General features: G+C 35.4%; 1 protein-coding gene across 1 annotated transcript in view; it reads right to left on the bottom strand.

The window, feature by feature from the left end:
* Positions 1-24,751, bottom strand: part of MORC3 (MORC family CW-type zinc finger 3) — a 42,543-nt gene that overhangs the window by 9,089 nt on the left and 8,703 nt on the right. Inside the window, exons 2-14 of the mRNA XM_026664217.2 lie at positions 22,490-22,562; positions 21,166-21,298; positions 20,483-20,697; positions 17,792-17,939; positions 13,250-13,400; positions 11,970-12,101; positions 10,484-10,603; positions 5,545-5,642; positions 4,602-4,703; positions 4,373-4,495; positions 4,218-4,286; positions 958-1,000; positions 112-281 (exon numbers count right to left, since the gene is read on the bottom strand). Coding sequence (XP_026520002.2) covers positions 112-281; positions 958-1,000; positions 4,218-4,286; positions 4,373-4,495; positions 4,602-4,703; positions 5,545-5,642; positions 10,484-10,603; positions 11,970-12,101; positions 13,250-13,400; positions 17,792-17,939; positions 20,483-20,697; positions 21,166-21,298; positions 22,490-22,562 — 1,577 coding nt within the window. The remainder of the gene's footprint in view (positions 1-111; positions 282-957; positions 1,001-4,217; positions 4,287-4,372; positions 4,496-4,601; positions 4,704-5,544; positions 5,643-10,483; positions 10,604-11,969; positions 12,102-13,249; positions 13,401-17,791; positions 17,940-20,482; positions 20,698-21,165; positions 21,299-22,489; positions 22,563-24,751) is intronic.

Genomic DNA, 24,751 nt, shown 5'->3' with positions numbered 1-24,751 from the left:
GTAAATCGTATTCAAATATGTGTGAGGTGTATTAATACAGTTATATATTGTGTAGAACCAGTAAATGATTGAAGTGGTATAAAAGTTGAATTAAAAAATAAATGTACTGACCTTTTTTCAGAATCTGAATGTGGAGAAGATACTGATGAATCTGATATATTTAGAGGCCTGTTTAGAGGTATATTTGAAGTTTCTACATGCAATCCTGAAATACTTTCATCCATTGCTGGGGGTGTGTTTGACAAGACAGGTGTTGTTTGCCAATATATTTCATTATATTTCTGTAGAAAAGGCATCATTTCATAACAATTAGAGAGGAATCACTTTTCCTCAAGGTATTTCTCTTTAAAGTGGTGATATATAACTAGAACACTATGATAATACCAAGTTAATTACTTTATGTTTTACTTCACAACTGTTTCAATTACATGTCAACTAGAACATAAAATATTCAATTAATATATTTATACATATATACAGTCCATGACCTTTGACCATTTGAAGTTATGACAGCACTGAAGATCCTCAGAGTTCAGGCCGTCCCATTATCTTCTGGTCACATGATCATGATCTGAGCACTTGGCAACCAGTTCACATGACTGGTTGCTATGCCCCACAATCACATTATTGCCATTTGCAACTTTCCTTGTGGCTTCCCCAGAAAATCAGTGGAGAAACTTGCAGGGAAGATCACAAGTTGCTGAGGACTCCCCATCCATGCGCTTCACCACATTGGCCAGTTGTGCACCCACGCAACTTCCCCAGCCCACTTCTCTGGCATCCTCCCTGCACCAAACCTCTCATGCATCCCCTTATGCCTTCCCTGAATCCAGCCCAATTTTTTGGTCAGTAACTTTCTGCAGGAAGAACTTGCCTTTTTGAATGCACATATTCATTGATGGTACTGTTTAAAATAAAAGTAAACACACATACATTTTAATGTAGTCAATTACATACCTGTTGGTTATATTCCAGCCTTTTCTTTAATTTCTCTCTGTCTCTGTTTGATACAAAAATATTATTATATACACTCAAATATACTCTTTTTAACGTTATGATGCAGGAAACTTGTGTTCTATTTTGAGAGGTTTATCTGCTTGACCTGGTTGCCCAGCACAAGTACAAACCATTATTTCTTAAAGGTAGGAAGACTTAACCAAAGGATAGGCAATTTCCATTGAAAGTAGTGTTTTCTGACTTGTGCTGGTACAAACAGTATTGCCTGGTCCACCTGTTGAGTTTATTTTGTTGCAAAGAAATGTCTTCATTCCAGATAGCTACTCTGGGGTGTGGTGGAGCAAGATTTTTCCTGATCATTGATAACTGCCCCTTAGAGTCATTTTGTCCACCTCTTTTCTGAACCCATTAACACCTTAGGGAGATGCATCAGTTGCATCCGCTCCTGGACTGGAAGGCTTTGCTGACAAGTCATTCATGAGCTCTTATCTGGATTACTGCAACATGCTCTATACAGTGCTACCCCTGAAGAGCATTTGGAAACTTCAAATGGCAAGGCTGCACAGGTAGTAAAGAGTGTTGGATAATTCAAGTAAATAACACCACTGCTATGCGAGCTGCATTAGCTACTAGTGTGTAGCCAATGCACAAGCACTAATGTACTAGTAATTCAAGATACTAGTTATCAGCTTTAAAATAATTCATGGCTTGCGACTGGGTTACCTAAGGAAGTGTCTTCTCCCAGTAATTTCTATCCATTCAGCAGGTTGGGCATATTACAGGTCCCGTGAGCCAAGGAATGTTGGCTGACAGGGACCAGGAGACATGCCTTCCTTGCTGTAGCTCCTTCCCTCTCAAACATTCTCCTTTCAGAAATCTGTATGACCCCCATCCTGTTGGCCTTTTGTAAGATTGTGTGTCTGGGTCTGGAGTCCAAATATATATAGTATGGTTTTAATTGTTTTAAATTTGTTTTTAAGTTTTATGGATATACTAGAGATGGATGGCTACAAATAAGTAAACAAAAAAAAAACCCACGTTATCTTTAACATTCTTCTATGGATGGACTATGTCTGAAGGATGTTAATAAAGGAATGATAGTGTTGTCCCAGAAAGCTGGTCCTGCCCAGTGTACAGCACCTAATGAAAATGCACACCAAGGTGGAGATTACAAGACTTTATTCTGTGCAGATGGATACAGGGGGATCACTCCCACTAGGCCTGTATGAAGGCTACACCTTAAATAATATATTTTTATACATATATAAAATTATATATATACATATATAAAATTATATATATACATATACATACATACATATATACATACATACATACATACATATATATGTTATTTATGTTATTTATATGTATGTATGTATGTATGTATGTATATGGATCTTTGGTTATTCGGATTTTCTCCCGCGTAAAATTTTATGTGGGAGAAAACCCGAATAACCAAAGATCCACATACAAATACCCACGAGAACCTCAGAAAACATATATATATAACTGTGGCATAATCATCATTTTAAACAATTCCCAGCATTTGCTACCCCCAAGTTCCCTTTTTCTATAATTGCTTTATCCCATAACTACATTTGTGGTTTGATCAGAGCAAGCATTCCTGAAGGTTTTACTAATCAAGTTATTTTCATTACCGCTTATATTCTAGCAACTGACTGCAAAATGTCTGCAAAGCTAAAATAAGACTTCCTTACAGACACTAAATTTTTAGGGAAAGGGATTTTTTGACCGTTATTTCAATAGATGTAAAACAAATCTTGATGCAGAAATATTGAAATTATAAATAGTGGAATTTTTAAAAGTGTGGGTTACTTGACAGAGAAGGCATTTGAAATGAAAATAAGTGATGGGCCAAGAGAATGACCCAAATAAGGACAGTTTACTAACTATACAAAAGTATAGTGAAGTTTTAAAAATTACAGAGGAAATATAAATGATAAACCAAGAAAAAAAAACCCTTTTATATTGGATGTATAAATGAGCCTTGTTAAAGCCTTGTAGAAGTCTATGAGATGGGACAAAAAAGAATTGAAAAAAATATTAAATTCTATGACAATTTTAAATGAATTGAAGATTAAGGTTTCCAGAAGTAAAAAGAAGAAATATGAAGTTGATTTATTTGGTGAAGCTTAAAATAGGCCAAGTTTTATAAAATTCTTTCAAATCTATATGGACTTCTTGCTAACACTACCAAAATGTTGATGTCTTAATGGATGATTTATGGGAAGAAGAGATGTTTACAGGTAGTCCTCAATTTACTGAGCCCAAAATTTATGTGGTTATGTGAGAAATTTGTTAAGTGAGTCATTTTACAACTTTTCTTGCCACATTTGTTAAGTGAATCACTGTAGCTGTTAAATTAGTAACACAGTTGTTAAGTGAATCTTGTTTCCCCATGGACTCTTGTCAGAAGGTCGCAAAAGGTGATCAATGACCCTGGGACACTTCAACAATCATAAATGTAAATCACATGACCATGGGGATGCTGCAACAGACAAAGTGTGGAAAATGGTCATTAAGTCACTTTTTTCAATGCCATTGCAATTTCGAAAAGTCACTAAGACAACTATTATAAGTCAAGGACTATGTGTACTTGTAACCTTATAGAAGGTGAAAAGCCACCAAACTTGTTTAGATAGTATACTTGTGATCAGTATTAAACTTGTTTATGAAGTATCACATTTATGATAAAAGATTGGAAGTTATGTACTTCTTTATTACAAGAAATAACTTATGACCATTCATTTAATGACTGTTCAAAGTTAGGATGGCTCTGAAAAAAGTGACTTGCAATCTGTTCTTGCATTTACTACTGTTGGGAATTTGGCTACTGGCATGTACTGACAACAGTTGCATCATTTCAAGTCTACTTGCAGTCTTAAGTTGAGAACCATCTGTACTTTTTTCCACTTTTTTCTTTTCTTATTTTTTCTTTTTGTTTCTTTGTACCTTTTACTTTCTTTTCTCTCTCTGAGTTTAGTTTGTTTTAATCACTATAATTAAAATTTTCAAAAAATCATACATAATCGTCTTGATCACTTTCATTAAAGCATAGTTAACCTTACATAATTTGCCTGAACTCTACATCTATGATAAGGAGGCAAATGAAATAAACCAATTTTAATCTGTGCAGAGTGAATGTAATTTATGCTGACCTTATCTTTTCACATTCTAAGAAGTTCTTTTAAGATACTTGAAAATATATTTCAAATTTATTGTTGTCGAGTACTCACTTTTTTTTATGTGTTTTCTCATATGGTATTAAATCATCATCTTCGGGTTCTTCAGGCACATTACAATTTCTAATTTTAAAAATTAGTAAGATACTGTTAATTTTGATATAGCTAACATTATGCCTAAAAATGTTATTCATTTCTACCTATTTTACCTGAACTGAGGGTCAGGGTTATATGAACAATACCACTTCTCTGGCAAGCGATCAATTCCATCTGGAAGCTTCCTCCATTTTAGGCAACTATCACACTGAACCCAGGTCTGATCAGGCTGTTTCCTGTAATAAATTATCAGCTATATAAAACCTAGAAAAGTACAACTATAATTTATAATTATTCAAGCCAAAAAGTATTATGGAAAGATTTATGTTTATAAAAACTTACTGTATATCTTCAAATAATACTTCCAGAGTATATTCTGTTTTCTTTGCTTGCATCTCATTCCAATAATCATTCAGTTTTTCACCAAGGGCATGTATTGTACGCCTAATAAACAAGAAAGACTACTTTAAAATTCATAATATGACTTAACAGCAAATATAATTATCACAGAAAAGAAACAGCAAATAAGAAAGCAATGATTTGAACTCAAATGCTCAATGAGTTAATATCTTTGATGACTTTAATATCTTCCCAGAGAAAAGGAGGCATTTTTTCTTATTCCTTGGCCATCCGTGTTTTACCATCAAGATAATACTTTTTTTTCTTGTCCCTTTCAGTCAGTTTTGACTTGGACACATCTAAGTAGTTTTCCGGGCAACATTTCTGGAAGTGGCTTGCCATTGTTTTATTCCTAGGGCTGAGAGAATGACTGGCCCGTTGGCTTCATGTCTAAGGCAAAGCTAGAACTCAGTGTCTCCTGGTTTCTTATCAGTGTCTTTAACCACTATGCCAAACTGGTTATTGAGAACTGGTTCTAGTTAAAAGTCCAAAGCTTCCCCCCTCCCCTAATAGCCTTTCTTAATATGTATACTCATTTATACAAGTGTGCAAATACATCTGAATAAGTTAAACATGCAGTATGCTGGTCCCCCTTTTAGTACTACCACATACATAAGCAAGGCATGAAATTGTTTCTAGTGGAAGGGGGCTTTTATCTGGTTAAGTATCAAAATTCCTGACAAAGCAAGGCTTCCATTTGCATGACTTCTTTTACTTTTGTGGAAAGTTAAATAAACACATCCTTGGTTTTTTATTCAACACAGAGAAGCTAGGGCCCATCTGGCATGAGGTTCAATTTATTCAGCTTGGTATAATACCTAGTGTTATAAGTAAGAGTATTCAACATGCACTAAAACTCTTTTATACTGATGAAATAAACATTTACCTATATTCATTGGTATAATCAAAGTCCTGTTTATTATGGGTTGGTTTCAGAAAGTTGCATTCAATTATACCAATTACACCTACACCCATATTGTTTGCCTGTGGAAGAAAAAAAAAAGAAAAATGCAAATATGTTTATATGCGTAAATATCTCAAAAACATTATGGTTGAACATTCATGCTCTTAAATAAGGTCTGTGTTACACAAATTATCTGTAAAACACAAATCTCCAAAGAATTCTTTATTTAGTAAATTTAATAAAAATGGTTTTTAAAATAATTTCCAGTTTTTCACTTCAACAGTTAAACAGTAAATAGTGCAACAAGGTATGATTTAAATGGTAGAGAAACTGGGAGAAACTGTTAATATTCTCAAGCTTTTAAAAGTATGGAAAACAAGGATATTTATACTATTTGAATATTTTACATTGCGACAGGGAGCAGACAAACTAGTTTAGCCACAATGAGGAAAAAAAATGGGCTGATGAAATCCCAAGACCAATGTTTTAAACAGAAGTAGGCAATTAATTTTTCTAAGGGGTAACATAAGAAACAGATTGTAGTGGAGGGCCAAACCAACAGGACAGGTGAAGGTGAATAGGCACGCACACGCATAAATTGAAAAAAAAAATAGCAGTCATCTTCAAAATAAAAACAATGCAGTTGTATTGCATGCATGGCAAACATTTATTTACATTTGATTTCACATTTCCAACTGACCTCACATGGGGACAGCCCCAAAGGGCCGGATATGCCTAGGAGGTGTAAAATGTCTCTTCATCTCTGTTTGTCCGTCTACCCATCCACCCACCCATATCCATCAAGTTTTTAGAGTTCATAGCTCTAGAATAGTATTTTTGCAAAATAGCTAACATACATTACATTAATTGGAATGTTGGTTTCAGACACTTCCATAACTCTTCTATTAACTTTTAAGTCTAATTTCTGAGTCCATTAAAATATGTTTATTACATCTGTCTAAATCAAGAATAGTAACTCCACAGAGGGAAATATGCTATTAGGATTCCACCTATGTACTTGTTTTTATAAAAGTATTTTAAGTTGAAAACCATAGGATCCCTTTGAAGTCAGTAATGTAGCAAAACTGTCCTTTGGATATGCTCCTAAAGGGAACAGTCCTGCCATATAATCATGTTGCTCATGCCAGGTTGGGGACAGATGGCTGCAAACAAAGTAAAACATCCTGACTACCTCCCAAATACTGCTTGCTACTTATATTACAACTTACTGTCTGGTTGAGTATATTGCAGCTTCTACAGCTTGCAGGTTAAAATATAGTATATACTTATGATTATAATGCATATTTTAGGCTTGTTCAGCTATTGTTTGATTCTATAATTAAAGACTGCATTTACAGTGAAGCATTTTTTTGCCAGTATGATCTTACTTTGTAAGATCTGAGAAATAGCAGAATGTATTAAAGAATTTAGTAACTTAATATATTCAAGTGAATGGTATACCAAATATTTATAGTAGGGCCAATCCATCCAACTGAAAGAAAAAGAATTCTCTGTGCCTAGGACTTCACAATCCTTTTTATAGAAGGCATAAAACCTTGGAACCATAAAACCATAAATAGAAGGTCAAAACTTAGATGTCATAAAACTATAAATGCATGTTGTAAAACCATAAACTATGGGAGAACCAGACAACTGTTTTAGGAAAGAATGGCAAGAATTAACAGAATCAAATATCCTCGGACCAGCAAGCACAATTTGTTTGGAGAAAAATTAAATATTTTTGATAAGGGTAATCTATTTTTCAACACAATAGACATCTTGAACAATGGGTAATAAAACTGAATGCCTGAGATTCTGGAAATGTATTTTAAAACAGAACATGTAAGTATTTCAGGATACTAGTACTAAGAATCAGGGAAGTATAAATTATTGAATGAAAGCAGTCCTATTTTACAAAGGTTATATTATTAATCCCTAATTTCAGTCCTCTTTCTAGAAAAATTCTGTTTTCCTTTTTTCCTGTGTGCTGTATTGGGTCTATGGATTTGAGCAGACAAAACATACCGTATATACTCGAGTATAAGTCGACCGAATATAAGCCGAGGCACCTAATTTTACACAAAAACTGGGAAAACTTATTGACTCGAGTATAAGTTAGGTGGGAAATGCAGCAGCTACTGGTAAATTTCAAAAATAAAAATAATTAATTTGGGAAACGATCTCACTATCATGAAAGGTTTAATTGATTCACTAACCCAAAAGAAGAAGATGATGATGACAGCGGGAGGCAGGAGTCACTCTCTTCCCCTCCTCGGAGGCCCCTGAGTCAGGAGTCACTACCGCGGCGCGGCCCCAGTCCCGCCGCTCGGGAAGGAAAGGCAAAGCGCTTTTGCCTTTCCTTCCCGGCTGGGGCTGTTGGGAGTCGCTGCCGCCGGAGGCCGCGACTCCACACCATTTTTTTTCAGAGGGAATCTGACTCGAGTATAAGCCGAGGGGATTTTTTCAGCACAAAAAATGGGCTGAAAAACTAGACTTATACTCGAGTATATACAGTACATACATAAATGCACACATACAAACAAACAAAAATCATTCTTACTATATTAATCTTCAAAGGTTCTTGGATTATTAGTGATTTGGTAGTGTATTCTTTTATCTAGACCTGTTTATATAAATGTGATAAGGAAATTGCTTTGCCTGTAATGAAATTAAATTTAAATAAAACAAAGCAAATATTTGACCTCAGAAAATTTTCCTATAATGTTTGTATTTTATTCAAGAGAACCTGTCTCTCAAGATGATTTTCAATAAACCTCATACATCTAGCTACATCTTGGGCCTATATAGGCTCGATTAAAACAGTGGTATTGAAAGGTGTTCTTGAACAGATGCCACCACAATGTGAATAGTAACAAAGAATTCAATTGGCACATTTAATAACTCTTTATCAGTTTTTTAACCTCAGAAAACTTGGGAGAGCACCAAGGTTTTCAGAATGTGGCTGCAATGGAAAGAAGCAAAGGAACAATGACATATAATTCTTGAGAGACTATAGAATATTTAATTTGTATATTTAAATACATTATCAGATACTATAAGTGTTTTGATTTTTCATTTTCTAACCATTTATTAAATCTAAAATTAACTTTTAAAGAGAATGAGTTTCCAGAAATACTTTGTAACTAGTAAAGAACACCTAGTCTCTTTAAAAGTCAGTTTAAATTATCAATATATTTTAAGTCATTATTGTGAGATAAAGCAGAATTAAGTGCCATCTATGGAATTGAAACAAACATCATAAGCTTTGGTATTCATGTTCCAGGATATAGAATTTGCCATCCTGTGTGCTATGTTATACTAATAAGATTATTCGTGACAACCCATTGGTTGATCTTGCATAATTCTGTTCTTATATTTTTTAACTCAATTTTCAAAATAATATGTGAAAAATGGACTGACTAAAATTACTTACAAATTATTTAAACTGAGATGAATGCAAAAGTACACATAATTTAAGATTAGCAAATATTTTGTACTGATAGCTATCTTGTTTTTCTTGGTTAGGATAAACTTAACCAAGACAGAATAATTTGCAATTCAGAAAAATGAAAAACAGAAAATTACCTTTCCACGTACTGAAAATATTCTATTAAAAGGTATGTTTTGTAAAATACATTAATCATTTAGGGCAGGCAACCTGGTTCCTACAACTGGCACGATTTTTTGCTACTGGGCATGCTGACAGAAGGTAAAAGTACAAAATATCTGGAATAGCACCATATTGCCTGCTCTTTGTAAAAGCTTGTATATTTATCTGTTTATTTAATTCGAACAATGCAACAATGGCAGCTTACAAGATTAAAAATAGCTGTCAAAAACAATAATAAGAGATCAGGTTCACATTCATGCCCTCCCGTTGTGGAAATTCACTCATCCCAGCTGCAGTACCTGGGGAAATGGTTACATTTATAATGGGCTGAGGCATCCGAACACTGGGATGGAGAAGGTAACAATTCGAAAGGACTGATGCTGCTACAGAAAAGGGTCACCTTTGGGGCACTATTTAAAAGGCACTAGTTGAACTCAGCCTATTAGACTGACTGGGATGGGCAGATGTCTTTAGTAGAGATGAGCTTGTAAATAATCTGGTCCCATGCAATATAGGTCATTACAAGTAAAAAGCTTCTTGAATTGAAGGAGAAGCTAAGAGGACACCATCATAGCTTGTGATATAGAGATATGGGATTGCCCACCAAACTGCACCCCTAAATACCTGACTTACTGCATTATGAAGAGATAGAAGTTCTGCAGTAGTTAAGGAGTGACTAGGGCATGACAGGCACTGAGCAGGGATTCCCAATCCAGGAACTGGCACAACAAAGACAAAGTTGTACAAAGGCCCCCCAGGCCACAACTACTACTTGCTCATTGAGGAGGGACTATCAAGTAATTGAAAGAAATTTTAAGTTTTAAAACAAGATTGATTTTAATACTACGACAGGTAGTCCTTGACTTATGACTAGAATTGAGCCCAACATTTATGCTGCTAAGTAAAAATTTGTTCAGTGAGTTTTGCCCCATTTTATGACTTTTCTTGCCACATTTGTTAAATGAATCACTGCAGTTATTAAATTATAACACAGTTAAGTAGATCTGGCTTCCACATTGACTTTGCTTGCCAGGTTGCAAAAATGGATCACATGACCCAGTCATAAATATGAACCAGTTGTCAAGCATCCGAATGCAAATCACATGAGCATGGGGATACTGCAATGGTCATAAGTGTGAAAAATGGTCATAAGTGACTTTTTTCAGTGTCGTTGTAACTTCAAATGGTCACTGTGAACTGTTGTACGTCGAGGACTAGCTGTATTTATGTATCAACTCTCTTCTCAAAAGTCTTGTTATATTGACAATTTGAAAATATACATATAAATCATTTTATATGCATCTGTCTCACCTTTAGCTGATAACCAACTCTTTCATAAGCTTTGATTAACCTGTTTCTATGGTACATCATCATCCCATAATGATCTTTGTTTCGGCAGTTGAATCCAAAAGTAATTCGTACTGTTTTGGGCTTATTTGTGCATGTTAAGAAAAAAACAGGTGAATCTAATTTTTCTTAGATGAAAATGATCAGTGTAAATGTTTTATAAAATTAGAACTTCATCAGTTTGCAAGCAGTCTATTTTTAATAAAAAAAAATCTTTAAAATTCCTCTTAATACAAAGCATTGTAAATGAAAAAAGCTTATTTTACAAGGCAGTTTTAAGAACCTTGAAATTAGAATTATATATAAAAGGATTTTATACAATAGCATATTCTAATATTTCTGTTTTTAGATCTCTGATTTGCTACATTTACTAGATATATAGGAGACCGAGGGGTCCAGAATAAGAGGATGCTTAAAGTTTAGCTAAATGAATTATAGGAGATTGAAACCATTGTTTTAATAATAAATATGCATAAACTTAAGTTCTGCTTTTTGAATAGAATCTTAGAAGTGATTAATTTGGCCATAACATTTATCCTGGTTCATGGTAGGAGTGAACGTGATACCCTGTGAGATGAGTTGAGCTAAGAGTGAGCCACTTGGTTACCGAAGGACTAGAACTTTCTCTCTCCTGATTTTTAGTCTGGTACCCAAACCATATTGCTCTTCATAATCTTATTCAGACTGCAACCTACTGCTATTCAAAGATATTTTTCACAATGTCTATTGGTAGTTATCCCATCGTATATGCATATTTTATTTTTGTTTATTAATTTAAGAACTTTGCACTTGTCTCTTTTACATTTCAATTGGTTACTTCTAGTTTCTCTGCATTATTAAGGCCATTTTTTGATCCAAGTCCAATTACTGAAGTGGGCCTAGTATTGAATCTTGTGGTATATGACTATACCAACATCCAATCTGAATACCATTATTGATCCAGCTATATAGCCACTTCATTATTACACTATTCAGTTCACCTTAATTATTTGCTCAGAAAAGAATAACAAATTGCTATTCAGCAATTTGCCTTTCTCTGATCACTATAATTATACTATAGTATAATTAACAAACTCAATTTTCCAATTCCTCATTTGGAAATTGCTTTCTTATGTCCAGAACCTCCAAAGATCTTTTCTTATCAAATTATTTCTGCATGTCCGAAGATTGCTGGAATTTAAATTATTGGGCTACATATTATACCAATTCTTGAAGAATAACATGATTGTGATTAAAATTCTACATAAACAATTCAGAATACTATGGGTATTTTAATATATACTTGAACAAAATTAATATAATCATATGAAAGAGAACATTTCTGACAAAATTCATTGCAGAAATAATATCATAATGCCTGAGAGTGGACAGAAAGAGAAACAGACTGAGATTTTGCTCCATATTATTTTTTCGTAGTCAACATGTAATAGCCCATAGTCATAAAGGATACAGCCAAAAATTTTGGCTTGTAAACATCACGTTCTATATGGGCAAGACTTTTGGAAACCAACTGTGTTTGTACTTTTTGTCCTCTTATAATGATCTGCATCCTTGGCTTTAAATATAAAATGCTGCAATAAGCCTGAAAAGCAAATTAAAGTGTATCGTTATATTTTCCTCAAGTACTGAGATCTCGAAAGAAATCAGAGCAATTTACAATAATCCATTCATAATTAGAAAGCTCACAAAACATGTAACTGAAATTCTGTCTAGATTTTTGCATTTATATAAATCAGATATCTGTTACACAAATAATTAAATACAAAGTTATGTGTGCCTCATGACGGATACTCTAGGACGAGCATGTCAAACTGGCAGCCCATGGCCGGATATGGCCCACACAGGCCACACCCACCCTGGTTTTGCAAGGGCAAAAAACATCCAACTATGTTATCAGGTTTGACACCACTGCTCTAGGAACAAATTAATTAATCTACATATACAATTGTCAGACAATTTAAAATCCATTCAGCCATAAAGTGGAACAAGACTATACTTGTAATCCACTATAATCTACCAGTAAAATATAGCTATAAAAATGTAAGAATGTAATAGAAACAGACAATAATTAAATGTTCATCTACATATGTGGATAAAAAATGCTGAATAAAAATGAGGTAGTTATTCTGATATGAAAGGCACCGAAATCAAATTGCCATTTCTTCAAATCACCAGCAGCAGAAAGCCATCTTGGAATAATAGTGGCTTACAATAGTAATAGCACTTAAGATCTATACTGTATATTGCTTCACATTGCTTTACAGCCCCCTCTAAGCAATTTACAGAGTTAGCATATTACCCTCAACAATCTGGGTCCTCATTTTACCAAACTCAGAAAGACGGAATGCTGAGTCAACCCAGAGCTGGTGAAGATTGAACCCCTGGCAGTCAGTAGAATTAGCCTGCAATACTGCATTCTAACTACTGCGCCACTATTGCTGTAAGTATTATTATATTACTTACATCAGTTTTTTTGTTTTATCTGTTCATTTTGCATTTTAGAAATTTTATTAGCAACAATTATGAAACAGAATAATTATAGTTATTTTGCTTTGGATAAAAAAGATTGTGCAAAATTTTTATCTCATTTTTTATTTCCTTCTTGAAAGAATCCTTTTGTTAAAAGGTCAACTGGATTCCACCTAAAAGCCAAATATTTTATACAGCCAATTACCAAGAAGTAACAAATATACTGTGGAATATTGCACTGCAAGTTATGAATATACGTACTCGTAATGAATAATCACTTTCAGGAACGATCTGGTCTTGTCTCTCTTGTTTTTTATAGCCTCTTTTTCCTGTCACCTCATCCAAATCTGCAGGAATTCTAATATCATACTTATCTGTATCAAAGTCAAATTCTGTTTGTTCATTTTTCTCTCTGTGAAAGAAAATACAAGAATTACTTGCCCGTATATAATATTGATCCTTAAAAAACAAAATCTTTAGAAGAATTACTAATTATACACAATGCAATACCTTCACCTGGAAATCTTAACCAAATCGTTAATAAAGTAATTATGTATTAGCTATATGCAGAAAATATGGGAAATCATTTTTGTGTAGTAGTTGGTGTTCTGATCAAATAGAATTCAGAATGAAACTAATTTGTCTTCTATCCACAGGAATTAGTTGAAATAAGCCTTTGCTTCATTCTTTTTTATCCTATAAACTACAAAAATAGGGTGGTATTATATGCTATACTGCCATTTAGACAACTTAAGAGAAAATGTGGTCAAGAAGGTGATTATTTGTAAAGAATATAAACAAACAAATAATGAAGGCAACAGTATAAGCATGATTTAATGGCTCCTGAAGCCCTGAAAACCAACAAAGATCACAGGAGCATTAATTTAAAAATAAGCCAAGAAATAATAGTAAAAATACACTTCATTAACTATTGAAATGAAGCTTCTTACTTTTAATGTGTAATGACAATGAACATTTAATGGTGACTTTCAGCAAACAATTAAAGCTAGATTGCTTTTGTATGAAGCATAGAGCAAGCAAACTCAACATCAACTAGTAGGTGTATACTATATGCATCCAAAAGTTCCATCAATATGACACTTGCATTTTACAGTAAACAACTTGAAAACCCTTTCAGAAATACCAGTGTAATTATCATAGCACACAGTATTTGCATAGCTAATGCTGTAAAATGAATCATAATGCAGAGATTTAACACCAACTATAATTTTATTATAGCAAGAGAGCCCCTTATTAAACAATCTCATCCCATGACCCGTTAAAATTCTTAGCTAAAAGCACAGTGCATAATTTTGGATGAAAATCCTTGAGTGCAGTGCATAGAAGGGCTGTTGTAAGCTTAGCAGTCCATATCCCAGATCTTATTTACAATCTTTAGCTACCTATGTCAAAGCAGCAGAATCACTCTAGATCAGCAATCTCCAACCTTTGTGACTTGGCAGCCTGGCAGGGGGAGAAAAGGGAAACCCAGCCATGCAAGTATTGGGCCATTGCGCATGTGCACCTTGACTTGTGCAAGTTAAGCTGTGTGCATGCATGTGTGCACTGGCCCGCCACTTGCGGGGCCCAGTTTTGAATAGGCCACAGGCTGGTAGTGCTCTAGTTATATTACTCAATATTGATCTTCCCACTTCCTTATAAAAATGCAGCAAATGTTCTACATTATAAAAAAATTATTATTAACAATAAATTAAGAAGTAGATCAGAAAAATCCCCCAAATATTAGTGTTTGTAATGTAAAGACAGCTGTATTTGTTGGAGGTACAATTGCCTCTCAGACTTTTCCTGCTTTTTGGAGGATTTCGAAACACAAGTGTTTTCTTTCCATGCATTTGCGTATAGACATAGCATCCAGTCTGAACCAGATGTGGTTGAAATCCAGCAGCAACTATACATCTACCTGAATATACTGTATAATGAAGTAACTGCTTCTTTCTCACCTAGTTCCTGATGATACAGTTGGAAATCAATCCTTACTTTATGTTGGAGGCAAAAACAAAAACTAAGCCAATTACTGTTTTCAAAACAATAAGTCCATCATGGGAATTGAGATTTCTCAAAACTTGAAAAAATGTTTCCTAAAACAGGGCATTTTGTTTGAAGCTCAGAACAAATCTTATGTTTTGTTTTGTGGCTGGGATAAAAACTTAACTCATGGCTTTTTTAAATATAACTTTGAAATTTTAAATTTGGAATATTGTAAACTCAAATCACTGAGTTTTAATATTCTTTCACCTAATTTGGAGATTAATCTGAGTACAATCCAATTCCACATTAATTTATCATGTAAATAGAAATTCGCTTATTTTATATAGCATTATCTCATTTATATATTTATATTATTTATATTTATATTTATATTTATATTTATATTTATATTTATATTTATATTTATATATATATATTCATTCTTAAGTTTTCATGGTATTTATATGTATGGTATTCAGCTTTGTTTGGGTATTTTCCCACGTCGTTATAGTTGTGCTTTAAAGTTGTAGCAATGTTTCAGCAGAATCTCATCTGCCATCATCAGGCTTCTGTATTGTGTCGCGTCAGATGATGGCAGATGAGATTCTGCCAAACATTGCCACAACTTTAAAAGTACAACTACAATGATGTTGGAAAATACCAACAAACTGAATACCATATATCTATATCTATATATCTATATATCTACATCTTGTGGGAAGTGTATTCATTTTATGACTCAAAACTCAAGATGAAAATGGGAGGTTTTCCTTTTGAAGTAAGGAAATGCGGTTTCAAGCACTGATTAGAACTGATCTTGGAATGTTTTTGAAGTGCTGGGAACTATCACACATTCTGGAATGCTTTTGAAATGCCAGATACCAGATAAGGAAGTGTCTGTTACAGCTAGGTACCATGAAAGATAATAAAATGTAACTTGTATCCTGAAAGATAGATTGTAAATCAAGCCATTTGTATACTGGGAGGGGGGAGTAGTAGTGGGTAGTTTTGGGTATAAGAGTAGAGCCTTTAAGCTTTGCCTTTCCTTCCTCCCACCTGCCAGGGCAGGAACCCCGTTTCTGCAGAAATGTTACAATAAAACCTTTTTCCTTGGATCAACTTTGAATCCTGGTGGTTTTTCTTAGCCACAATCTCACAATCTACATCTCTCTCTCTCTCTCTCTCTCTCTCTCTCTCTCTCTCTCTCTCTCTCTCTCTCTTTTCTTAAGTTTTGTGTCAGCCTTCAAGATCTTCCTCCTTTCCTTTGCTTCTTTCTGGCTATGAGTAACGGTGTGTGGGTGTGAAAGTGTTGAAAGTGTTAATAACTGATATTGTATAAACTGGGAGGGTTTGTCAGCCTGCTTAGATCTTTCTTGGCATTGCAAACCTTTATCTGGAGCAAGGTCAACTAATCATCACCACCTGGAGATGGTGATGGGATTGGGCAATTAATTGGAAGAACCGTTGAACTATTGGTGTGTGTTTTCTTCTGGTATATGGTGTGTCCTAGTGTGCCATCTGTTTTTTTGTAGATTAGTACATCTAGGAATGGTAGTTGTTTGTTTCCGTTTCCATGGTGAACTTGATTTTGGGGTGTGTGCTGTTTAGGTGTGTTAGGAAATTGTTTAGGTTTTCTTTTCCATGGGGCCAAATCACAAATGTGTCATCGATGTATCTTAACCATAGTTTGGGTTTGTGGGTGGCATTAGCTAGGGCTCTGCTAGTTCCATGAGGTGTTTAGCTGGTTGGTATTTATTTTTGATGATTTCAAGAGTTTCTTTTATCGGGACTTGAATGAATAGTGAAACCACATCGAAACTTACAAGCAGATCTTCTTATTCCACGTGTAGATCTTTGATCATTTCCAAGAGGTGGTATGAGTTATGTACATGTGAAGCTGCTGCTTCAGCATGAGGCTGTAGCTGCTTTGCTAAATGTTTAGCTAGGTTTTGTAGTGGTGCTCCTCTGGAGCTGACTATGGGTCTGAGAGGTATGCCTTCTTTGTGTATTTTTGGGAGGCCGTATAGTTTGGGGCATCTGGAAGATTTTTCTCTTGGGATGATCGTCTGTTGTATCTCTTTGCTCATGTGGCTGGTTATAATTTTCTTCTTGGTTTGTAAAGATTGTAAAAAAAAAAAATAACCAAGAAGAAAATTATAACCAGTCTCCAATACAGGAACACAATGTTGCCAGCCAATCAAGACAAAAAAAGCCACAAAACAGACAGAAGATATTAGAAACACCAATCAAGCAGAACATAGCAAACTCCAAGACCAATAAACACAGACCAAGACTCCCAACCAATCAGGATGAAGAAAAAACCATTCTGGCACAGCAGTAGGCTAGCCCCAAATTTAAAACTGAAACGGCTGTGAAAGTCTGACTCACAGAAGAAACACAATACAGAACCCTGATGATGGCAGATGAGATTCTGCCGAAACGTTGCTACAACTTTAAAAGCACAACTATAATGACGTGGGAAAATACCCGAACAAAGCTGAATACCATACATGTAAGTAAGAATATATATATATATATATATATATATATATATATATATATATATATATATATATATATATATTATATATATAAAGATCCACAGCTTGTGAAGTTCATTCATCACTCAGGCTGTGTCTTCCGCTCTGTGCTTCTCAGAGGCGGAAGACACAAATGATGAATGAGACTTCAGAACCAGATCAGAAAACAATATACAAATACGAGAACCTCAGAATATATATATATATATATATATATATATATATATATATATATATCAATCATTGCATCATCAATGTTAAAATTTCCTCTTACCTTCGAAGGTTCCAAATAATAATCCGTGTCCCTTTTTTCCCTATAATTGCATCAAGTTCTGCAAGCAGCTCCTCTTCAGTAGAAAACAAGGAATGATCCAGAATAGCCTTCAAACTGGCTGTTGATTCATCTAGTTTCATCACTTTCCGTAAAATGTGTTAAGGATGTAATACGTATCAATTTTATAAAATTTGTCTATTATAATCAGATGAATCATTTCTGAATTTAGACAGCTATTGATGGGCATTTCCTGCACTTTTAAAAAACTCAAATATCAAAATGATTCAGTTCTGCTAAAGATTCGTCAGCAAACTGCCGAATAAAAAAGTCTCTAGGACAGTGAGGGCTAACCTTTTTGTTGTCGTGTGCCGAAAGTGTGTGCGTGCACGCACAATAGTATGCCTGCACCCATAATGCAATGCACCCGCGACCCCCTGTTCATGTGTGCAGGACACCCCGTGCTCCCCCCACCCCCTGCACACAAATCTTCCACATGCATCCCACCCCACCATGCATGCACGGCAGATATCTGAAAATCAGCTGGCTGGCAGGAGGCACGCATGCATGCTCAGTGGAACTGAGCTGGGCGACAACTCGCGTGCCTGCAGAGATGGCTCTGCATGCCACTTACGGCATGCGTGCCATAGGTTCACTATCACAGCTCTAGGACAACTCCCACCCACACAGGCAAAACACCAGAATATAAACTGACAGCAAACAGTCCTTTACTAGTACTGATGATGTTACCTAGTTAGGATAAGGAAACATCTTCAAGAAAACAAGCAAGCTCAGAAAGCACCAAGGACCCCTGATTCAGTTCTGCTGATATCTGGACATCTTTTGATCTTATGTTCTGGAAGAGCTAGGAAATGTAACGGTGAAAATCTCTGATTCAATACAAGACCAAAACCTACATTTTTCTTTGCTTTTTGCATTACGGTCTGCACCATACATATTTAAAACTGTACGCATAGATCATACATTTATAATGTAATTTTTAACCAGAAAATAGTCTAGTAATTGTAATTTCAGCTCTGTTTTCTAACTTGCCTATTCCTGTTCTATACTTCTGGTTCCTCCTGTTTGTTCCTTAGAAGCCCATCAGATGAAATAAGAATGGAAAGCTATAATAACTGCAGTTTTCTCTCAAATAGCAGGCCTGCAACCACATTTTTGTCAGATTATATTTCTAGAATTTTGGATATGAGATAATACATTTTATTGTGAAATGTTTATGCTCGGCATTCTATTAAGACTTCATGCCATTTCCTGGCCCCAGTTTTTCAACTTTTCCACAGATGCAATCATTGAACTTCAAAGGGGAAGATTTAGATATTTTGCTTCTAATATGTGGACACAGAATTGTATCTTTTTTTGCCAAACACTTTTGCCTACAAAGTAGATTATACAGCACTGATCTCACTAGTATATACAGTGAATTTAAGACAAAAATTGAATGTCAGATTTGAAATCTCATGTTATATGGGTGAGAAAATACTACCAGCCCCCTCTATTACATTTGGTATCATGTCTTCTGAAAATGAAGACTATAGGTTGAATGTTTACAAATATCCTGCTTGCGGGCAAAATCCATCTACATAACATTCAAACCTTTTGTATTAAAAGATTATGATATTGATACATTTGAAGTCTATGTCTTATTTCACAAAAACAACTTTTAAGGTTGTACCCTGAAATATGCAGTAACTGCAGATGCTTTCCTGGCTCTACTGAATTGCCCATGAAACAGCTCTAAAACTGTTCCTGAGCCTTGCTGGTTTAGTGAAATCAAGACTACTGTTAGAGAAATCAACTGCACCAGAAGCTACGGGAGCTGTTGCTACTAGACATGCATGCATGACAAAAATCAAAATATGAAGCGCTGCTTCTGGCAACTCTTGTTTTTATTACCTATGTTAGGCAATGTTACGCAAACAGGCAGACTACAACTTCCAGATTTGGAATTTTCCTTTCCCATTCCTTACTTTAACCTACATTTTGGAAAAAAAACCCAAGTATCTTTAGCTAACAGATTGCTCATTCATATGGGCAAAGGAGTTTTCCATTGTCACAGGATTGCAGGTATGTTAAGGTACAGAATTAGAAATCACAAAAAAATAATGAAGAGAAGGCAAAATAAGAATAAAATAAGCACATCTTCTATTTTCCTAACAACTCTGCAAGGCAACAAATAATTCATGGCGATATAGATATGTTGAAGATGAAACTTAACTCTTTACTCCCTTTTCTTAGACCTAATACTTAGTATTTTAATTAGAATTTGTTTTCACATAAATACACATACACTCATGACCATAGTTAATACATTTATCGTTTCCTCCAAAGAATTGTGGGAAATAATCAAATGTAGAGATAATTATAGAAACACTACCCTCTTTTTTCTATTAACATAAGTAACTTCCAGTTGAATGTGTGCCTCTCCACATCAAAATAGGAGGAATTTTATGTATTGTTATAGAATAAACCGAACATCTCCCTATATGCACCTATGCTTTCTTAGCTACCTTTCTTGAGAAAACCCAATTTTTGAATGACTATCTATATACATTTTATATAACACAACGCAACATTTTTTTAGTTAAAGAGCTTGTAAAAAAAGTATATCTGCTTGGACATATACAGATTTAAATCATCGATTTCCTTTAGAAAAAAAACCCGCCAAAAGGATATTGTTCTTGTTGAAAGATATGATGGGAACTATTACATGTTCTGCCTTTGTAATTTCCAAGAAAGTCTGTGATAACATGCCCACACTCATGACATCTCCATTCTTGGTGAAAACAATTGCATCTTTTCCCAGACGCATAGATCCTGATTTAAATCCATTTCCATATAATCCAACAGGAACATGGCCATTCAGTGTAACTTTGTCACTGAAGCCAAAACTAAAATGGGTTTGGAAAGATGAAAAGAATGTTAATGTTACTTTGCTCATATAAGAACTGAATATCCAAGTGAATATTCTTCTCTTAACCTGAAATACAAAGCAACTTTAATTCTGGTTAACAAATATATTTTAGAAGCACTTTTTGGTATAATTGATATATAACAATATGGCTAGACCTGTATAGTACATTATAAATTATATAATCTGAAATTGAGAAAGTAGGACCACACTATATATTGTATTTATACCAAAGGCTCAAAATATAGCAGGATAAAGCTACACATCTTCTGTCTCCTTCCTCCAATTTTAAAGATCACCACACTTCTTTTGCAGGGGTCATGTGATCACCTTTTGCAACCTTTTGACAAGCAAAGTCAATGATTGTAAGTTGAGGACAAAATGTATACAATCATATTTTTAAATTCTAAGATGTGTTCAGCATGAATAGGAAGTAAACCTCACTTACCTCAACATCTTATGCAATTTATCTGCATTCATACCATTCCCATTATCCATGAACGTTAAACATACATTCTCATTTATAATTGTTTTGTCAATCCACATCTGTTTAGCATTTACATCAGGGTCATATGCATTATCTAAAAGAACAATGCATAAATATTATTAGGATTATCATTATAATTTACATAATTTTTCCGCCCCAGTTGTCTATGCATCAGTTTGTTGTAATGCTAGAAATGTAAACATAAAATAGACTTTGTGTAAACAAAAAAATACCACTACCACTACAATCAAATAAAAACTATAATTCTTAGCTTTCTGATATCATCTAGGTGGAGAGGCAGCTAGAAATCACGAAAACAATGGGAAAAGGCAATGACAAACCACTTACCGTATATATTGTTTCCACAAGTACAGGCATGACTGTGTCTATCAAGTCACCACAAACAGGCATGATATTCCCTCTGAAAAAAATCGGGCCGGCCAAAAGAGACCCCCCACCCGCCGCTCACGCCGCCCGCCCGCTGCTCACGCCGCCGCCCGCGCCACCCAAAATATCGGAATTCGATTTTAATCGGAATAATATCATGTCTGCACAAATCAAATTAGATTGTAAAGACATTTTACCTTTTATGTTTTATCTTAGTTTGCCACCCATAGTTCTTTGGATTAGATGGGTGGTTATGTAAATTTGTCAAATAAATAAATGTGATATATACTCCTACTTTAAAATATAAAACCACCTGCTGAAATTATTAATAATTATTATTCATTAAAAATTCTATCGTATAGTTTAGGTCAGTAGAAATTAACATCAAATCTACAATATAATAAACAATAGCTCAATCATGAGTTCTAAAGTTAGAATAGCTAGATCAGGGGTGTCAAACTCTAGGTCCAGGGTCAGATCTGGCCAGCAGGGTGCTTAGATCTGGCCCAGAGGGCTGCCCTGGAACAGCAAAGGACCAGTCCACAATGCCTCTGCCAGTGAAATTGGAGCTTCGTTTTCGCTGGCAGAGGGTTGCAGGAAGCAGTTGAAAACGGAGATCGGGAACCTGTTTTTGCTGGCAGAGTGCTCGGGCCACCACAGGTGCCCCCTGATATGAGTGATGCCGAGCTGGCCATGCCCACCCTGGCCATGCCAAACCCGGCCTGCCGAGATCAAACACAACCCTGATGTGGCCCTCAATGAAATCGAGTTTGACATCCCTGAGCTAGAGCATGCCTTCCGAAGATGTCTGAAAACAGATATAATTGAACTACATACAGAAATGCATTGTACGTAACAAAAAGGCTTCAATTGAGTAGGCAGAATACTGTTCACATACCTATAAGTTCAGCCACAGCACTGAAAGGCCAAGTGTGACTGGTTGAGTTTGTATGCAAAAATTTGGGACACAACTGAAATGAAAAAAGATTTAATGGTTAACACAAAACTTTTCATTTAAATCTTTCTGCAATATAAACTTTGCCTGCTCTCAAGATCTACAAAGATTTACCTACAAATAACATTGCAGTTATTAACCATTGTTTGTAGTTAACTAGTTTAAAACAGGAAGTTGTAATACTTTTATTACTCAAAGCATATTCAGGGTTTTAAAATAATGATGAACCAGCTGTGATAGCTAGCTGGCTTACATCTGTATAACATGAGATAACCCAAAAACTGCTTATGAAGGAAGGACAAAGACAATATTTTTACTTTTTTCCCACTTCCTTCTAGAATATTCTTCTTGGTCTTGGATACAAGTTTCAAGGGAACTGCTTTTGCTGGGACAATATAGAGTAACCTTTTACAATATGAGGTCATAGCTACCAACTAAAATAATTTAAACGATTTGATGGAGATTAAAGTAAAAAAGTTGCTGAGAGCCTACATATCAGTGGTTGCCAACCAGTGGGCCGGGGACTACTGGTGGTCTGCAAGAAAATTTTGGTGGTCCACAAAAAAATGTCACCCCAAAGCACTCCCTAAAGCACCCTCCAAAGCAATTAATCCAGGCTGCAGGAACACAAGGCTGCGCCACCCACATGGCCCGCAGGAACACAAGGCTTGCATCGCATTGCAAACAACACGAGGTAGTGAGGGGAAAGGGGAAAGGGCCAAGGGGGGGAACTTGCCCCACTCAACTGGCCTGGCCACCGGGCTGCTTCTTTCTTCTTCTGCTTTTGGCTGCATGCAAGGAAAGCAGCAAAAGTCTTTCTTTTTCTCCCCCAAAATCCGCCAGAAATGAGTCTTTGGGATCCTGCAAGGCATCCTGCTCCAAGAGGCTACGCCGGCGCAACAAGTCTCACAAAGACTTATTTTTGGTGGAGTTTGGGGGAGAGAAAGACTTCTGCTTCTTTCCTTGCATGAAGCCACATGTCTCTCCCCCCCTCCCCGAGAATGGAGCTGGATACGGTATCCTGTGATCCCAAATAAAGAATGATCGGTCAGTAGGAAAATGGGATGGGGAATTTTCCTTCAGACTTTGGGGGGGATTTTCCCAGGATCTCTGGTCCGCAGGATTTAAAATTATGAGTTTTCTGGTCCCTGAGGTCCAAAAGTTGGCGACCCCTGCTATATATGATTGCATTAGGATATAAATCATAGAATAGATAAATAAATGGAAAAAAGGAGGTCCTCATGGAATGTGATGGCAACAACAAAAAGAAATACTGCAATACTGCACCACCACACATGCTTGTTTACTCCTGAGTCCTAACCCATTCAGAAAGCATATGGTTTATTCTCTATGTCTATGACATAATCAGAACTTCTAACTGTATCAACATTGCTAATTTATTAATCATCCTAACAAAACCTTGTTTTTAGATTCATTCTGGTTCCATATGCACACACAAATAGACTTGTGTCTGAATAGAAATTTTACTTTCATTCACTTCTGGGTGTCAAATGTCCCAACAGCCCTTTGACTTATCTTGCATCCATTCATTTATTCTTTGCCAAGATAAAATTCTTTCACCTAGATAAAATCCTTTCAAACTATAATGTAATTTTTTTGTAAATGCAGTATCACCTTTTCTAAAATGCGCAGCATCAGCAAGTATAAAAACATGTTTTTATACAAACAATAATATAAACAATATTAATTCATGATGAGATTAAGTGAATGGCCTTCAAAACTTAATATTGTAAGATGAAATAACAGGAAAGCCAAAACTAAAAGAATTGGATAACAGGAAAGACAAAACTAAACTGAATTGAAAAACAAGAAAGCCAAACCAAAACTGAACAGGAAAGAACCTAGTGTTCTAAGCCATAAAATATCCCAGAACTCAAAAACAAGCTAACAGAGCATGCTCAATAAACTATTGAATATTAGTTGACACACCTTGCATATATTGTCTGCGGCGTGATCAGTGCAGGGGAGTGGGGCTCCATATCCCCACTCTTAATCCTCTTTGTTGGAGGGGGCCCCCCGGGACTAAAGTCACCCTGTAGGGGTGACTAACAAGGAGGGGCACCCTGTTGGTCGCGGAGAGCGACAGCTCTCCTGATAGACCCAGGGTTTCTTCCCTCTTTGCTCAAGACGGAGGTAAGGCAACCAACAGGGCCGCCACAAAGCTGGGGCAGCCAAAGCAACTTA

The sequence above is a fragment of the Notechis scutatus genome, chromosome 5, assembly GCF_049901735.1.
Source record: "Notechis scutatus isolate UNSWTSFEM ecotype Mainland chromosome 5, rNotScu1.2, whole genome shotgun sequence".
NCBI lineage: Eukaryota > Metazoa > Chordata > Lepidosauria > Squamata > Elapidae > Notechis > Notechis scutatus.
This window is presented reverse-complemented; position numbering and strand designations above follow the sequence as displayed.